A 19,555-nucleotide genomic window follows, 5' to 3' on the forward strand; every position below is an offset into this window, starting at 1 on the left:
GAGGTTATACACTTTGGAGGAAATAATAACAAATGGGATTACTATCTCAATGGAAACAAATTAAAACATGCTACCGTGCAAAGGGACCTGGGGGTCCTTGTGCATGAGACGCAAAAGCCCAGTCTGCAGGTACAACAGGTGATCAAGAAGGCAAATGGGATGTTGGCCTATATTGCGAGGGGGATAGAATATAAAAGCAGGGATGTCTTGATGCACCTGTACAGGGCATTGGTGAGGCCGCAGCTGGAATACTGTGTGCAGTATTGGTCCCCTTATATGAGGAAGGATATATTGGCATTGGAGGGAGTGCAGAGAAGGTTCACCAGGTTGATACCGGAGATGAGGGGTTTGGATTATGAGGAGAGGCTGAGGAGATTGGGTTTGTACTCGTTGGAGTTTAGAAGGATGAGGGGGGATCTTATGGAGACTTATAAGATAATGCGGGGGCTGGATAGGGTGGAGGCGGAGAGATTCTTTCCACTTAGTAAGGAAGTTAAAACTAGAGGACACAGCCTCAAAATAAAGGGGGGTCGGTTTAAGACAGAGTTGAGGAGGAACTTCTTCTCCCAGAGGGTGGTGAATCTCTGGAATTCTCTGCCCACTGAGGTGGTGGAGGCTACCTCGCTGAATATGTTTAAAGCGCGGATGGATGGATTCCTGATCGGTAAGGGAATTAAGGGTTATGGGGATCAGGCGGGTAAGTGGTACTAATCCACGTCAGATCAGCCATGATCTTATTGAATGGCGGGGCAGGCTCGAGGGGCTAGATGGCCTACTCCTGCTCCTATTTCTTATGTTCTTATGTTCTTATTTTACAGACACTTGTAAAGATCCCACTGCTGAATTAAATGTACAATATTTTTTTTCTCATTAGGATCAGTTGAAACTAAGGACTTAAGTTCTTCCTCCTCCTCCTCCTCATCCTCCTCATACACACAATTAGGAATACCAAGACCTCAAATAATGTCGTTCATGAAGAAGAAGAAAACGAGTGACATCTATTTTGTGATGCTTGTCTGGGCTATTGCTGTTGTACAGATCTGGCTGAACCTTTGGATTCTCGAGTTGCTCCCAGTACCAGTGGCTGGTAATATTTTTGATCCTCTCACACCTCTACCTAACATTCCTCTGACTCTAGCCTTCTGTACATCCCTCCGAAACTGTGCAATTGGTAACTCTGCTTTTGACCCTTTAGGAGCTTATGCTACAAGATTCCCACTCTATATCCTTGTCTCCTCTCCTCCTTTGAGGCCCATTTAAAATCGACCTCTTTGACCATGCTACCTGCGACTATCTTATCCATTTTTTGGGTTCCATTTTTGTTTGATTAACCCCCAAGAAGTGTTTCCCTGTGTTAAATGTGCTGTATCAATGCAAATTTCTATTTTAATATGATTATGATTGACATAAATTTAAAAATACATTTCCAATTTGTTGGACAGTTCAATTGTAAGATTTGATTAGACTTGGCTGTTAATGATCAAAGTGTCCAAAGCAGACCAATTAAAATGAAATTCCATGGGTGTGTTCCTTTTGTTCTCTTTCAGGAGCTGCTGCTGGACACCTCAGCTATGCACTGAGTTGGTAGCAGGGTAGGCACTCGGGTCTCCACTGCTAGTCTGAGTTAGCCACAAGGAGATGTTTGCATGTGGCTACCTGATATCTTTTCTGTTCTCTGCTAAACAACACGGTTGTTATTAGAAATTGAACAAATGCATTCCACCATGATGGATTATGCTTGGATATGCCAACTTAATGGCATTGACTGTCTGAAATAATTTTTATGCAGCTGTCCTGATGGCACATTGCATTTAGACAGTCAGTAGCTGAGCATACAGACCCTGGAAATCTTCCTTTGGGTTTCTTTATGCTGCTGAGTTTGCATTGGATTGGCACTGATGATATAATTGCATAATCATGAATTAGAGGGGGAAAATTTTTGAAGTGTCTGTTCTGGATCATTATACAAGGATTGCTATCGGAAATGTGGCTATGTGGACATTTGATGTGGACATTTGATGTGGACATTTGATGTGGACATTTGATGTGGGCAGTGTTCCTCCCACAATCAAATAATCCTAATTCACTCCACAGTCAAATAGTCTGCTGGCTACTTTAACAAGTCATTCAGTTTATTGATGGGCAATTCGGTGAGTTATCGCAGTTGATGACTAATGTGTCAAAAAAGAAAAACTTACACTTGTGCAACCGTGTCAATCTCTTCACGCCCTGGGCTCTTCACAGTCTAAGAATTATTTTTGAATAATAGCCAATAGTTATGTAACCAAGCATAGCACTCCCTGAAATGGCATTAAAATAAACAATTGATTAATAGGTGTTATTTTAGCCAAAGGTTAAAATCCGTTATTAAATGAGCGCAGAGTTAATGAGACCTGCTGTTCAAAATCTGGATTTAGCATATAACTGTGGTACTGGATACTCAATTTTCTACTATTCATGGAATGCTTTTTTTCTCTCCTATTGTGAAGATAGATACAAAATGCTTGTTCAAAGTATTTGCCATTTCCTTGTTTGCTGTTATTAATTTCCCAGTTTCATCCTCTAAGAGACTAATTCTCACTTTAGTTACTTTTTCTTTTTCTATGCCTGTAGAAGCTTTTACTGTATGTTTTTATGTTCCTTGCTAGCTTACTCCCTCACTCTAATTTTACTATTTTTTTTTGTTAATCATCCTTTGCTGTTTTTAAAAATGTTCCCAATCTTCTGGCCTGCTGTTAATCTTTGCAGCATTGTATGCCTTTCATTTCAATTTGATACCATCCTTAACTTCCTTAATTAGCCACAGACGATGAATTCTTCTGATAGTCTTTCTTTCTTATCGTAATTTACGAAATACGGTGAGCATAAAATGATGTACCTTTTGAGTAGCACTTTAAATCCTCATTAATGCTGTTTACTGGCAAACAGTTGGTCACTTTTAGAGGGTCTTAGGTTGTGGTATCCTTCAAAATGCAATGGAGTCTCAAGTACGAGTTGGTATTTTCAGCGGCAATCAGCCCTTCAACAATGCTTCGGCTGGCTGTTTCTAGTAAAAACCAGCTCCTTTACCAAGGAGACATTATGCTAAACAAGGGGTGAAGCAGCATTGCAGCTCAACACTCTACCTTGATTACCTTGGATGATCATTAGTACCCTAAAGTATCTGAGGAAACTTGCTCAGTATGCTTGTGGTCTTGGTTAAGGGATAATTGTTTGCTAGGGAGCTCATGGGATATTCTATATATTACCTAAATGGGTGGGCAGAATTTTGGTTTACTGTCTCGGCTTTGAAACATCACCTTGGGCATTTCAGCACACCGTTAATACTGCACTGCCAATTCTTTGCTTAACTCCTTTGCTTAACTCCTGAACCCACAACTTTTGACTCAGAAGCAAGATTGCTGTGTTTGAGACAGCATGTACGTTTTCTCTTCCTTTAAAAGATTTTGGTACTTTGAGAGGAATGGGATCACTTATTTATGAGAACACTCAGCTGCATTGTCTATTCTATCAAACCTGGGACTATTCCTGGATTATCCTGGAGAACAGAAGTTTTTTTTCTCCATTACTGCAGAGTAATAGGTTAACTCTAATAATAGCTGCTGAGTATTAAAAAGCTATGTTAAAGTGATGTAACTCACTGAGAGATGAGTGAGAAGCACGTAAGAGAAGAGATGTAGCTATCTCCTGATGCTCTGTAACCCTGTATAGAGTTAGTTATGTAAATAAGAGTTTTGATGGAAAGATCATTGCCTCCAACAAGATCTCCTGTAGAGTGTGAAAACCAATGTCTCCTGAGATAGCCCTTCAATAGCAACAGTGACTACTTCCACAGAGCAACAGAAAAAAACAGTGACAAATTGCCCAAAGCGAAGCCCAGCAGCAGGCAGCAGTGGTGAAGGACTTCTTAGGCCAGCTTAGCAACCATGCCAGAGAAGGAAACATAAGGATAGCCTGACAACTAGCAAGGCAAGTAACATGGGAAACCACAACCTCGACTCTGTTACAACAGTCGTCATTTCAACTCCAAGGTCCAGGAGGAATCAAGCTAAGTGTTAAAGGTCAGCTTGATGCAACACTGAAATGCAAAGAAAAGAAACGTTTCTGAGACACTATAATTTGAATAAGGAATGCTTTTTATTGATCAAGAAAGCCTGCAACGGTCTGAACTTAATCCTTAAAGTTGATGAAATAAAAAAATAATTAAAATTTTAATTGAGGAAGTCGAGGCTTTCATGACCTTAACCACTCAATACTAGCCAGCATGCCGAGTGACGAGATGAAAAATGGATGTATGATATGAGTATTGAAGGGTACATGACGTTAACGAAGGACAGGAAGCTAGGAAAAGGTGGAGGGGTGTTCTTTTAAGTAATGATGTCATTGACACAATAGGAAGGGATGACCTAAGTTCAGGAAACAAGGATGTATAAGCGGTTTGGGTAGAAATGATAAAGGCAAGAAGTAGCTTGGGGGACTGGTATACAGGCTCTGTAACAGTAAAATGTGGGTACTGTGGAATATAATGGGAGCTTATCAGAAAGGAATGATCGTGGGAGATTTTAGTTTACCTAAGGACTGGAAAAGTCAGATGGGCAAAGGTAGCCAAGGTGAGGAGTTAATTGAATGTTTTTGGAATAGTTTCTCAGAACAGCACGTTCTGAGTCCAACCAGAGAGTAGGCTCTACTAGACTTGATACTGTGCAATGAGCTAGGATCAATTAATGACTTCATAGTGAAGGTGCCCCTAAAGTAGCAGCAATCATAATTAATTTTACATCCTGTTTGAAGGAAAGAAGAGTGCGTCTGATACTAGTATTTCAAACTTAAGGGCAATTATCAGGGCATGAAAGTAGAGTTAGTTAAAGTGAACTGCCAAATTTGGTTAAGGGATAGGTTAAAAGAGATAGTGGTAGACATTTAAGGCCTTTTTCAGAATACACAGATTCAATGCATTCCCATGAGAATGAAAAATTCCAATGGGAGAAATTGCTATCTGTGGTTAATTAAAAGAGTTATAAAAAGGTCAAACATGAATAAAATGTGTATCATTGTGCAGGGTTGGGTGACAGGTCAGAAGACTAGACACAGTATAAAAAACAGCAAAGAATGACTAAAAGATTAATAAGGAGGGAAAAATTAAAGCATGAGAGAAAACCAATATAAAAACAGATGGTAGGAATTTCTATAGATATTTAAAAAGTGAGCTAACTGAGTGGTCATTCACTATAGAAAGTGAGTGTGAGGAATTCATAAATAAGGAAATGGCAGATGAAATGAACAGATATTTTGCATCAGCTTTCACTGTTGAGGATACAAGTAACATCCCAGAAATAGTTGTATATCAGGAAATGGAAGGAAGAGAGGAACTCAAAAATTATAATTACCAGGGAAGTGATATTAAGAAAATTGTTGGAGTTGTGGGCTGACAAATCCCCAGGGCCTGATGGGCTTCATCCTCCGGTCTTAAAATATGTGGTTAGCGCAATAGTTGATGTTTTGGTTTTAACTTGCGAAACCCCCCAGATTTGGGGGCAATGTCATTAGATTGCAAAATAGCAAATGTATCTCCTTTATTCAAAAAGGGAGGGAAAGAGAAAGCAGGAAACTACAAGCAAGTTAGCTTAACAGCTGTCACAGGGAAAGTGTTTGAAGTTTTTGTTAATGATATAGCAGTGCACTTGAATAAATTCAGAGCAATCAGGCAGAGTCAATTTGGTTTTGTGAGGGAAATCATGTTTGACCAATTTATTGGAGTTCCTTGAAGAAGAGTAACATGTGCTTTGTATGAAGAGGAACTGGTGGATGTACTGTACTTAGAATTCCAGAAGGCATTTGATAAGGTGCCACATCAAAGGTTATTGTGGAAAATGAAAGTTCATTGTGTAGGGGGTAACATATTGGCATGGATTGAAGATTGGTTAGCTAGCGGGAAATAGATGGCATCAGTGGGTCTTTTTCAGGTTGGCAAGGTGTAGAGTGTGGTGTGCCACAGAGATTAATTACTGGGGCCTCAATTTATTACAATTATATAAATGACTTGGCTGAAGGGACTGAAGGCATGGTTGCTAAATTTTCTGATGATACAAAGCCAGGTAGAAAAATAAGTTGTGAAGAGGACATAAGGTTACAAAATAATATAGATCGGATAAGAGAGTGAATAAATGTCTGGAAACTGAGTATATTATGGAAAAATGTGAAATTGTTCATTTTGGCAGGAAAAATAAAAAATAATCCTATCTAAATGGTGTGGGATTGCAGAGCTCTGGGATGCAGGGAGATCTGGGTTTTTCTAGTGCATGAATCATGAAAAGTTAGTATACAGGTACAGCAACCTGGATTTAGGAAAACTAATAGAATGTTATATTTTATTGCAAGAGGGATTGAATACAAAAAAGGAGATGTGTTTCATGTTTACAAGGTATTGGTGAGACCACATCTGGACTACTGTGTGCAGTTTTGATCTCCTCATTTAAGGAAGGATGTCAATGCATTAGAAGCAGTTCAGGGAAGATTTACTTGACTAATACCTGGAAGGGGAGGGCTGTCCTGTGAGGAAAGGTTGGACAATCTAGACTTTTAACCACTACTTCAGAAGAGTAGGAAGCAACTTGATTGAAATATACAAGATCGTGATGGGTCTTGACAGGATGGATGTGGAAAGGATCTTTCCTCTGGTGGGAGAATCTAGAACTAGGAGTCAATGTTTAAAAATAAGGGGATGCCTATTTAAGACAGAGATGAGAGAGTTTTTCTGAAGGTCGTGAGTATTTAGAACCCTTCCTCAAAAGGTGGTTGAAACAGCCTTGTCAAGAATCTATCCAGCTCTGCCCAAAAAATATTCGAAGGCATAAAAGGTTATTGGGGATAAGTAGGAATGTGGATCTGAGGTTACAGTCAGGCCAGCCATCATCATTTTATTTTGTTAACAAGCTAAATCACCCTGATAATATGCTGCCTACACCACAAAAGGATTGATTTGAACAGTCGGGCAGTCGTGGGCAAAAGACTATTTCAAATGGGGGGAAGCAACTTTAGAGGTGGGGTGGATTATGGGTAAGCACCCCCCCCCCCGAGATAGTACCCCCATTTTCCTACCCACCTGCTCAACTAATCCTGCTTCCCTAAAGTGCCCAAGACCCTGGACTTAGTTGGCTCCAGAATCCATGGGAAACCTCTTGGGCCTGCTTGCAGAGCCTACAGTACTCACTAATGTGCTAATTGGATAGGCCATCAACTTGAACAGCAGAACCACCTCGCCAGTGAGGGCAGAAGCTCTACACTGCCTCAATTCAGCCTGCCTGAGATTATGGCTCCAGGCCCCGTGGTCTCTAATTGCATCACCTGTGCCATTCACAGACAGGAGTCGAAAGAGTCACTTATACTCTCCTTTTTACCATCTCCATGCATACCTTGGGAATGTGTTGGTATGGACTTTATAGAATTCACATGGAAAGCACTTCTCGCAGTAGTAGACTAATATTCTTGCTGGACAAAGGTGCAAAATCTACACGGCCTCGCCTCTGCAGCCATCATAACCTCTTGGAAGTAGATGTTTTCTATATATAGCATTCCTTAAATTGTCATCTTCGACAATAGGCAACAATTTGCCAATGATTATTTATGGAATCATAGAGTCCCTGCAGTACAGAAGGAGGCTATTCGGACCATTGAGCCTACACTCATAACAATCCCTCTATCCCTGTAACCCACATATTTACCCTACTAATCCCCCCTGAAACAAGGGTGAATTTAGCATGGCCAATCAGCCTAACCCGCACAACTTTGGACTGTGGGAAGGAACCAGAGCACATGAAGCAAACCTACACAGACATGGGGAGAATGTGCAAACTCCACACAGACAGTGACCCAAGCAGGGAATCAAGCCCGGGTCCTTGCCGCTGTGAGGCAGCAGTGCTAACCACTGTGCCACCGTGCCAACCTAGTTTCCAATCCCTAGCAGCATTGTATAGATTTGTCAATATCAGGAGTTTGCCACAATACTATCAGTCCAATCAAGAGGCTGCGTGAAGTCTATGTACCATAAAAGATCTGTTCAGAAAAAATATACTTTGAGTTAGCCCTACAGAACTGTTTCGTCTCGTGTGAACTTTTGATGAGCTGAGCTTGGAATCCAACTGCCTTTCCTTCCCCATAAGTCAATACCAAATGTTATGGTGGATGACCATGGCCAGGCCAGGAAGAAAGCAGTAGAGCAAGTCAAGCTCACCACCTTCCCACTCTTGAAAGGGGAGAGATGGTGTGCATCAAAGACTAGCAGCGAGAAGGTACAGTAATAGAGAAGTTAAAACAACCAGAATTGTATCTGGTTCAAATGCAGACAGGCATAATCCGAAGGAACAGGAATGCTTTGTTTTTTGTGTACAGGAAACCATAAGCAGAATGGGTTTCATACCCTGATCCTCTGTCACACCTACAGAACCACAAATGAGAGAAACAAATGACAGCCCTCACAGAATGAATTGGAGCAAAAAGATCCTTAATTATGTTAAAAGGAACTCTGCACTCATTCAGAAAGACAGGAGAAACCACCAAGGAAACTCCCTTTAAAAGTAGAGACTTTGGAGGAAGCAACAGAGGGTTCTGTGTATAACAGTTATGGGAAAAGAAACTTGGAGTGATGTAGATTAAAGGATTAACTCTAATAATATCTGCTGAGCATTTGTTTAAGGCGCAATGTCATATTGATGACGATTACTGAGAGAAGATGGGTAAGAAGCACCTAAGAGAGAAATTGTAGCTATCTCCTGAAGTTATGTTACCTTGTATATAGATAGTAATATGAATAGGAGTTTTGAAGAAAAGACCATTGCTTCCAGCAATACCTCTTCCAGCGTGAGAAACCTAATGTCTCCTGATATAATCCAACCACAACAAAGTTACCATCCAGCACCATAAACCACAAACCGTAACCCCGCCCCCACTCCCATCACCACCAATACACTTGCCTTCTCTATTTTAATCTCCAACAGCCAGTAACAGGAACTCCTCCACCTCTTTCTCATTAAAATTAAGACCACCCTTCAGCTGCATCTTTATCTCGTGCACCTCCTACCACAGTTCCTTTGTTTACCAATCCAAACACCTCTCAAGAGTCCCTCCACCCTAGTTCCCAACCCACAATTTTCTTCCCCATCTCCCATGTCCTCTCTGAGCTCATCTTGCTTCTTGCTCACTTGACCCCAGTCCCACTAAAACACTGACCACTCTTCTTCCCTTCCTGGTCCCCATGCTAACAAGCCTTTAACATTATCTCGAAAACCCGAATTATTGCAGGTGCTGAGACTCTAGAAACAAAAAATCCCCAAAGTATGCAACAGATCAGGTGGCATGTGCGCAGGCAAGAAGGGAGGGTTAACATTTAAGGTTGTTGATCTTTTATCAGCATTTCCAACATTTTGTCTTTTTATCCCGTCTCCAGCTTCCATTTCCTCTTTAAATCTTTGAACAATGTATTGTTGTGTTCCAAATTTGTGTCCATCCTCCTGTTCATGTTTGAATCGTTGCAATAATTTTTCCATCTTTATCATAGTACTGAAATGGTTTGAATCAAAGTTGCTTGGTATTCTCTGTGATTAACCATGGTGCATTATCTCACATTGACTTGCCTCGGCCTTTACTATAATTGACCACACAACCGTCTTCCTGTACCCCTCCTCTATTGTCCAGATAAATGTTATTGCGCTTGGTAGTTTCCAGTTTTACTAATCTGAGCAAAGATTTGTTTCTTTTACCATTCTCAAACCATTACCTCTGGCAATCTGCAAAGGATATATATTTCAGCTTTTCATCTGTCTCATCAATATGCTGCCCTTTAGAAACCTCATTCAGAATCAAGCGGTCAGGTTCCACATGTATGCTGATGACATCCAGCTCTGTCTACCAACTAACTGGACCGCTCCTATGTTTATTATGCAGTCCTTCAGAACTCTGTGTTCCCCCTGCTTGAGTCTTTAACTCAGACCTTATCCCTTTGCCCGTTGGTGGCTATGCCTTTCCATTTAGGATTTTTGCTTTGAATTCTCTCCTGAAACTCCAGGATTCTCAACTTCCCTCTTGGGCATGTCACCTCTTCATCCACATTTTTCGCATTTCTTCCAATAATTTCCTCTTTGGCTTTGTATCTAATTGTGCCTATTAATGCATCTGTGAAGTGTCTTGGGATGTCTTTCTATGCTGCTATAGAAATGCAAGTTGTGGTTAAGGTGCAGAATAGCGATTGTTCCATTTGAAATGGAGAACCAATAACTTAGTCAAGCAACATGAAAATAAATTGTCATTGCTGAATTTATTTTTGGCTGTTTAGTGTTTATATTTTTATGAAGTATTCTTAAATCCTTTTTTTTGATAACAGTTTGGGGGCTTAAGAAATTGGTCCTACGTTTTGGATTAATGAACTTTGCAGAGAGATATATAAGTAACTATTGGAAGATTCTGTCGACTTTTGTTAAAGAAAGACGGGATGCTCTGGCTCCGAGACCAATCCGAGGACTTGGAAGAATTATTGTAAAAGCTGACAGCAAGGTATGTTTTATAGATCATAATCTTTGAACTAAACCATTTCATATATTTAACATACATCTTTACACACACACACACACTTTTTATATATATATATATACACACGTTATAACATTTATACATATAACATTAATGAGCTCTTGTTAAATATTTACTTCTGATTCCTCTTTCCAACATGTCCAATGTCTCTACAGAGGGACACAATTCATTAATGAGTTGATTTACCAGATGTTCACCAGATGTTCTCCAATTTGTAATCATATTGAATATTAAAACGTATTTTTATTATTTGTGTAATGTTAACCTGAACATTCAGGAGTGTAAGGAAGGGAAATGTTCTGCATTCAAGGGGCTGGTCCCAAAAACTAATGACCTTCTTTCATCACTGCCTCAAAGATTCATCCAGATCTGTCTCAAATCTTTCCTGTCTATAGTCCATCCACAAGTTCACTACTCTTGTGAAGTAGTTCAGTTTAAACTAATTGTGCACCTTCCCTCTATTAAACTTGTGATTAGTGTCCTCCTTTTGCTCTAAGGTAAACATTTTTTTGATCTTTAACCCTACACACAGCCCGGATGCTGTCAGCTACGGGACATCTTTGATTGCTCTTTTCTGAATGACTCCTATAATCTGGATAATCTTACTGTACTACAGCCCCTAATATTAGGCACAGTGGTCCACATCTGGTTGAACCAGTACATTGGACAAATTCATCATCTGTGAGATTTGTGCTCTAATTGCTGACTACCATTTCCCCAGAGCCTTTCTGTTGTTTTGTGTCCTGTAGCCTTGAACCGTTTAGGCTATATCGCCAATATTTTTCCTTTTGGAATCCAACTATCTTGTATTTATCCGCATTAAATGCTATTTGCTATTCATCAGTCACTTTCCAAATCTATGCAGTTGCCCTGTACTCACTTTGCTCACTCCACATTGTCTCAAATCCATTCCGTTAACATTTTTGTGTCCATCTAGGTTCCCAAATCTTTGACTAATTCTTAACAGTAATAACAATAAGAACGGAAAATGCTTGAAATACTCAGCACATCAGGCAGCATCTGTGAAAGGAGAGGTAACATTCCAGATTGATGATAGTCAGAATTCTTTTCAGTGCATCTCAGAAGCTTGCCTTCTATTCAACGTTGTTTTGCTTGTGTGACATAGTATCAAAAGCTTTGCTGAAATCTAAATGCATCATGTAGCAGAATTTCCAATGTCAAAAAGGTGTGTCTTCTTTGAGCTTTCTTAAATTTGTTAGGTCAAATCTCTTTCACACAAGTCCAAATTGACTTAATTATGCCACAGCTTTATGACATACAGTAAATGTAACATGCTTCGGAGGAACAGTTGACCTGGGTCTATAGTTCCTAAAGCTTTCCACCACTCGGTGTTTTCTTGCTTTTTCTCTGAGCCCATTTTAGACAAATTAATAGACAATTAATACCTACATCATATTATGTGACCATTAGGTTGGTTAAGGACTTCCAGGACCTTGCTTTACCATGTAGCATTTCTTATGTTTTTATCCACATATTTCATATTTGCCCTGTGAGATGCCTTCGAAAATTTTATACAAGGCAGATATTAAGTTCACTGGTTTGTAGTTTCCCCAGGTTATTCCTAATCCCATTTGAGTTTGAAATGTTATGTTATTTCCGATCCTCAGGCACTACTCTCTTCTCTAATCATTACCTCAAAAATAGAAGTGACCTTGGTGTGGTAGGAATAGGCTACACCTGCTTTGGCTTTTAACCTAAACAACCTTTGTTACCTTATGTGAAGTTTTTATTTTAGTAACTCTCCAATTCTTGTCTTTTTCCAAAAGCTGTGGCATTGGCTTAATAAGCAGGTAATTAGCAGGTTGATATTTTAGATCCAACGCTTGCTGCTGCTTCAATTTGTGTGTTCATTGATTTAAGCATGGATTGTGTAGTCTTCAAAATTTATTGGACTTAACTCATTTTTCAGTCTTTGCAGCAAGATTTCTGAGTATAGTTAAAAGAAATGTATTTCAACTGTGGGAAGTCAGATTTAAATGTATGTATTTCCATCAGAAAATATTGAGAATAGTAACAAATTTTAAGATAAAGTATTAATGCCCTGAATTATTTTGAAATTTGTATGACTGGCACACTTGTGTTCATATATTTATCTTATTATTGTGCGTAACCATTTAAAAGTATTCTGCTTGTGCTCTGTTAAGTTTCCAATATTGTATCTTGCGCATTTCTTGAGAATTGGGATAAATGTTTAAGATCTGATTCTTTAAGACTTTTAAATCACTTCATATTAGATGAAAAGGTCTGTTGCTCCCAAGCAAGGCAAAATAACAGAACTAATTGCAACCCACTAACTGTTAGCTGCAGACTTGCCATAAATTCATAAAATCTCACTGCTGTGCACCTGAAATAATGTTTTAGTTTATCAGCTGTCTATGTATTTGAACTTAATCCTGAGTCAATGATTTAGCTGCAGGGGAATAACAGTTGTCTTGCTAAGCAAATTGGTTTGATAATTTTGAACTTCTACAGCTTATGCCAATTTTGATTTTGTTTTCTGCTTGCATTGCTGAAGTGCATGAATTTGAATAACTTTTTGGACTGTTAGTTGTTCGCATTTGTTCCTTGCATTCTAGCAGCCCAAAATGGTGTTGGTTTGGTTTGTTTTGTTCATGTGATACTGAGACTGTGAATGGACATAAAGAAACTTGTGCTATTTAAGAAAAAATAAAAACTGTTGTATGTAGTAGTGTGTGAAAAAATATTATGAATTTATATCTATCCCATGGAGTGGATGTGAAGGGAAGGGTGGTGGGAGGCACCTTTTTTATTGTACATTCAGAACACCTTGTCAGCAAATTTGTTTATATGCTTTGTTACAAATACTGCCTTACCATTATTTGATTTTGACATGGGATAGAAGCAGATTTGTCTGGCTAATTTGGCTGTACTTGACTATCATGGCTATCTCAATGACATGACTATCTCAAATTCTCTATCTAAACATTAGTAGTCTTAATGAACAAAAAAACGAAATCTTGAAAATTGAAGAGAATCCTTCAATATGAAAAATAAAGAACACTTTTATTAAATTAACCATAAGGTACATGGATAAAATGTTTCCAGATGAATAAAAATCCTCCTTTACTTTTCTCTTTTCCCCCTCTCACGAGATCTAAAACAGCGCACAATTGTATTTTTAAAAAACTTGAATTGGAATAGACAGCAATTAAAATAGCTATTATTTCCTAGGTAGACAGGTACTTTTTTGTATATAATCAACATCTCCCAATTTTCCATTCCATAATTTGTTTAATTCATCTTTGAGCAGGTGTGGAGGCTAATGCAATAATTGGCCTGTGTTTGTCACTGTCTATTTGAAGTTAGAAAGCAGTATGATGGAAGTTGGAACCGTAGGTCCATACTGACAATGGTGCAATTTATTTTTGAGTATTTTTAAAAGTGTATCCTGAAAATCCTCCTTTTAACGCCATGAATGCTTCTTACAAAGCAATTGTTAGTAGCAGTTACAAAAAACATGCTTTACTGATGGTTATATTGGGGAACAGATTCTTACATGAATAATGAGTAATTTAGCAGTATAATTTTGTGTTTATGTATTAAAGATGTGTAAGGTACTAGGTAGGGATACGGAGTAACAGTGGTTAAATAGAACTGATATTCAGATCAGCCGTTATCTAGTTGAATGGTGGAACAGGATTAAAAGGTTGAGTGCTCTGCTCCTGTTCCTGTGTTCCTAGTCCCACTAGTAGCTTATTATCAATAGAAATCTTGCCCGGGATTCTTCCAAAATATTCTAAGTGCCAAATTCACGTAAAAACTGGAGTAACTCTTTTTTTTAATAGGATTACCAAAATGAATGTCCCACACTCTGTACATCACAGTGTGCCTCAGAGTGATTGACTCTGAAAATTTGGTATCGGGCCTATTCCCGCTAGAGAGGCTGGCAGCATAGTGCTGAGCATGCCACTGTGCATGCATTGATCTTCCATAGCAGAGATCAGCGCATGTGCAGTGGTCCCGCACTGCCGACCTCCCGGTCACTGGCTGGCTCGATTGCTGGCCAGCCCCAAAATGCCACGTTGCTGGCCTCTCCAATATCCCCCAATGTCCTCTGCCAGCCCCAATCTTCCCGACCCCACCCCGGTCAGCCCTTTCCCTCTCTCTGACCATGATCCCAACTGCAGCGTGACAGTGGGACCCTCTCTCTCTCTCTCTCTCTCTCTCCCTCTTTTCCTCCCCTTCCCCAGCCCTGCTTCCCTTTGGCCCCGCCCCTTGCCACTGCCTGATCCTCGGTGGGCAGTGCCGAGAGGCCAGGCTGGCAAAGCCCAGGGGGCATCCCCCTTACCCCTGACTTCCTGTGGGGGGGGGGAGGGGGCCTCCATGGTCTCCCTTCACTCCAGCGGGGTTGGGCTGCCAGCTCCCTGTTAGCGGGAAGTAAACCCCGCTGGAGCGAACCACTCCTGGCGGGGTGGGGGAGGGGGCGAGGAGAGTCTAGCAGGTCCAGAGTCTTCAGTCCTGGGCCCGCTAATAATAGAGAAATGAGAATTTTAATATTTAAATCAGCTCCACACTAATTTCTGGCACAGAGCTGATGACGCCAAAAATCCGGGCCCTGGAGGACGTGGCTCCCAGTGGGGAGCCCGCTAAATAGCCTCCACTGATCTCTCCCGGCCTGCTATATAAATACCCAAAGAATTAATTTGAACTATTTGGCAATAAATGGATACATAATCTGAGGCATAACTTTGTAGTTAATAATGTAGGCAGTATATTGTACATGTTTACTGAAGTAATTCAGTTTCAGCAGTAGGATAAATAAAAAACTTGTTACTTATTAAGTATGAATGTACAGTGGGCTATTAATCAAAATGCTAATTTCTTTGTTTTAACAAGCTGCATGCCTAACCATGCATTTTCATCACTGATGGATGAGTGTAAGGTTTTAGTTTTGTTTGGTTGAGAATGCCTTGCTTTGTTGATGGCATATAATTAATGGAGGTCTTAATGGCATGCATCTTAGGGTATTGAAAGAATTCAGACACGAGACGCAGAGGATGGGCTGTTATTTTTGAAAATTCTTGGACTACAGATTCTGCCATGAGAGTGAGGGTAACCAATGTAACACCTCTGTTCAAGATGGGACAGAAGGATAAACTATATAACTGTTAACCTATCAATCATTTGATGATAGAGAATTTGAATATTGCTGAAACATGAGACATTTTGCTGAAGCTTTTTATCTTGCTGTCATCAGGACAAACACAAGAATGCCAAATTTCAAGTCATTAGAACAATTAATACTACACGAAAAAAGGGTGCTGATTGGTTGGCAAGTTGACTCTGGCTGAGGAAACATGAAGAAGGCAATGAAGAACTGTAGTCTCCTCAGGATCCAGAGTAACTTAACAATGGTGCAAGATTTGAACATGTTCCTTTTTACAAAGAACAGGTTCATGTGTATGAATGTATGTCACTTCTAGCAGGTACAAAGGAGCTCCGTTATGAGCTTGACTGTCTTAAATTTGTTGTTAGTATAGCTATTAGCACACAGGATTATTCCTGGAAAGTGCTCAGTCTACCTCAAAAGGCGAAGTATCTCAAAAATTTGAACAACAGGTTATGCAAACAGGTTCACACTGCTACTGTGAAGTGGCACAATGATTGCTGCTGTCAGTTCAAAAAAGATGTTCCGCCTTAACACAGCAATGTCATATATGAAATTCAGTACCTGTGCAGTGCCGGGTGTATAGGCTGTACGTCCAATGATCAACTGATAGCATGTAACAGTATGTTCCTCTGGTTGTTTGTAATAGGCAAAGTACAGATCATTGTCAACCAACCCACACTTGTAAATCCCAAAACAAAATGTTAGATGTGATTCTGCGATTGGTAGCACTTGCTGAACAATCCTGAGTCCACTAATAGCTACATTAATAACCAGATAATCAATTGAGCTTGTAATGTGACTTTTTTACATTTACAAGAAATGACATTCATTCATCCTCTGCAAATGCAGGAATATGTTCAAGGCTTGTGCCTTTTTTAAATTACCCAGACACATGGGTAGCCTATCATTCACCTTTACTTCCTCCATGGCAAAACCACAGTCAATCACAGTTGACCTGTCAACTAATAAGCATCCTTTTTTCTCCTGTGGTATAAATAGTTATGATTGTTTGAAATTTGGGACCTTGTGTTTTTCGTGATGAGTGCAAGACGAAAAGCTTTGGCAACATATCTCTCTTCAGCCATATTCAGTTAATCTATATTGTGATCATCTTTTAGAATCTGCGGACTGAATCTTTGGAGGATTGACAATCACATTTGGATTTTTTTTTTAAATGAGGCCTTTCTCTCAACTCCAATTGCCCTAACCTGCACTCTAGCCTATCTTTTCTGTCCAGAATATCCACTGGGGTCTTATCTTGCCAACCTCCTTCCCACCCAATTCACCCACTACAGACACTGTAGACTTGATCATCAGATCAGCTATCACCGCCCTTATCGCTTCTTTCTTCAAAGTACTCATTGATTTGTGAACAAGTCCTTTGCCATCCATGAGGGTTTCTGTGGATGATTTCATCAGTACCATGGCCTTTGTGCACCTCTCTAACTGAAACCTCCCTGCCTGACTATACCTTCCACTGTCCTACCTAGATCAAAACAGTGGCTGCGTGGCTCTCATTACCAAATCAAACCTTGGTATATTCTCTTTATCTTTAACATCTCACCTTGTTCCATCCCTCCCACTTTTTTGTTTAAAATCCTTCTCCATTCACCACTCAAGTTCCAGGCCAATTTTCTCACTATCTTCAGTACTTCTCTGCCTCTGCACCAAATCACTTTTCATATTTGATGCATACAATGGGTGAGATTTTTCAGTCTCCCAGCCACATGTTTTCCGGCGGTGGAAGGCTGTGTGCTGGTCGCTAACAGTGGGATTCTCTGGGCCTGCTGCTGTCAATAGGAGTTCCCATTGATGTCATCCCACACTGCTGTATGTTGCTGGTGGGACCAGAGAATTCCAGCCAATATCTCAGTTTGCCATGTTCTCTCTCTGAATTCATCACCCTTCTATCACAGAATGGTAACAGCGCTGCAGGAGGCTGTTCAGTCTGCTGTGTCTGCACTGGATGTCTGAAAGAACACTGTCTCTTTCCCTGCCTTTGTACCTTGGCATCGCACATTATTATTCTTGGATAATTCAATTCCCTTGATTGAATCTGCCTCCACCGCATTCTCAGGTAGTGCATTCCAAATCCTAACTACTCACTGCGTGAACGTGATGATGTTGCCATTGCTTCTTTAGCCAATTACCTTAAATCTGTTCCCAATTCTTCACAGTCCTTCCAACAAGGGAACTGTTTTCCACTGTTTACTCTCTCCAGACCCCTCATGATGTTGAATACTCTTAAATCTCTTGACCTCCAAGGAAAACAGTCTCAACTTCTCCAATCAATCTGCATGACTGAAGTTCCTCATCCCAGGGACCATTCTCATTAATTTTTTCTACAAACTCTAATGCCTTTACATCTTTCCTAAAGTGTAATGCCCACATTACTCCAAATGTTTTCCTCTTTATTCTGTCCTACAATTGGGTGTCGCTGACAAGGTCAGCATTTGTTGCCCATCCTCAATTACCCTAGAACTGAGTGGCTTGCTGGACCATTTCAGCGGGTAATTAGGAGTCAACCACTTTGTTGTGGGCCTGGGGTCACATATAGGCCAGACCAGGGAAGGATGATGGACCTCCCCTAAAGGTCATCAGTGAACCAAATGGGTTTTCTCACAGACTATGGTAGTTTTATGGTTACAAGAGATTAACTTTCAGTTCCAGATTTATTAACTAAATTTAAAGTTAAATTTAAATGCCATTGTAGATTTCAGCCCGTATCCCAAAGCGATGCCTGGATCTCTAGTTTGCTAGTCCGGTTACATTACCATCGTGCCACTGTCTCCTGATTCCGAACTATTATTCCATACAAATTTAACGTAATTTCCTTGCTGTTATACTCTATGTCGCTTTTAATAAAGTCTTGCATGCAGTATGCTTCATTAACCATTCTCTCAACTTGTCCTGCCACCTTCAATGATTTATGCACATATATGCCCAGGATCCTCAGCTCTTGCGGTTTTGCATTGAATATTCTTTTTATTTTGTATTGCATCTTTGCATTCTTTCTACCAAAGTGACTCACTGCACACTTCCCTGCATTAAATTTCATTTGCCATTAGTCCACCCATTCCACCAACCTATATCCTTTGAAGTTCTATATTCTCCTTTATTCCAAGTTTTGTAATGTCTGTAATTTTTAAAATTGTCCTGTACACCAAATCTTTAATATAAAACGGGGCTTAACATTGACCCTCATGATAAATCTTCCACCAGACTGAAAAACATGTATTAACTGCTACTATGTGTTTCCTGTCAGGTTTCTATCCATGTTGCTACTGTCCCTTTTATTCCATAGCTGTAACTTTGCTCATAAGTCTGTTGTACAGCACTTTATAAGATGCCTTTTGGAAATCCATCAACAGCATTACCCTCATCAAAATAAACTCCAACTTAAACACGATTTTTCCTTAAATCCATGTTGGTTTTCCTTAATTAACCCACATTGAATTTTAAATACCCGTTTAGTGAGAGAGTCAAAGAAACGTTACGGTGCAGAAAGAGGCCATTCAGCCCATTGTGTCTTCATGGGCCAAAAAAGAGAAAAAGAACTAGCTACTCATCTTAATCCCATTTTATAGCACCTTGCCTTGCAGGTTACAGCACTTCAGCTGCAGATCCAGGCACTTGTTAATTTGAGTTGAGCATTTCAGCCTCAGCCATCTACTTGGACAGTGAATTCCAGATGCCCACCACCCTCTGGGTTAAAAAGTGTTTCCTTCTGTCCCCTCTAATCTTTGCACCATTCACCTTAAATCTATGCTCCCTGCTAATTGACTTTTCAGCTAGGCGAAACAATTTTTTCCTGTCTAGGTC

At 40.0% G+C, this 19,555-nt stretch overlaps 1 protein-coding gene across 4 annotated transcripts in view; it reads left to right on the forward strand.

Annotated features, from left to right (window-relative positions):
* The window catches only part of tmem245 (transmembrane protein 245), a 107,022-nt gene that overhangs the window by 30,467 nt on the left and 57,000 nt on the right, over positions 1-19,555 (forward strand). For 2 of the 4 annotated variants that reach the window (XM_078237072.1, XM_078237074.1), the window contains 3 exons: positions 875-1,087; positions 10,376-10,545; positions 12,369-12,392. In XM_078237072.1, the coding sequence (XP_078093198.1) occupies positions 875-1,087; positions 10,376-10,545; positions 12,369-12,392 (407 nt within the window). The remainder of the gene's footprint in view (positions 1-874; positions 1,088-10,375; positions 10,546-12,368; positions 12,393-19,555) is intronic. The other 2 variants (XM_078237075.1, XM_078237073.1) reach the window with 1 other exon arrangement.

This window comes from Mustelus asterias, chromosome 2 (genome assembly GCF_964213995.1).
Source record: "Mustelus asterias chromosome 2, sMusAst1.hap1.1, whole genome shotgun sequence".
NCBI lineage: Eukaryota > Metazoa > Chordata > Chondrichthyes > Carcharhiniformes > Triakidae > Mustelus > Mustelus asterias.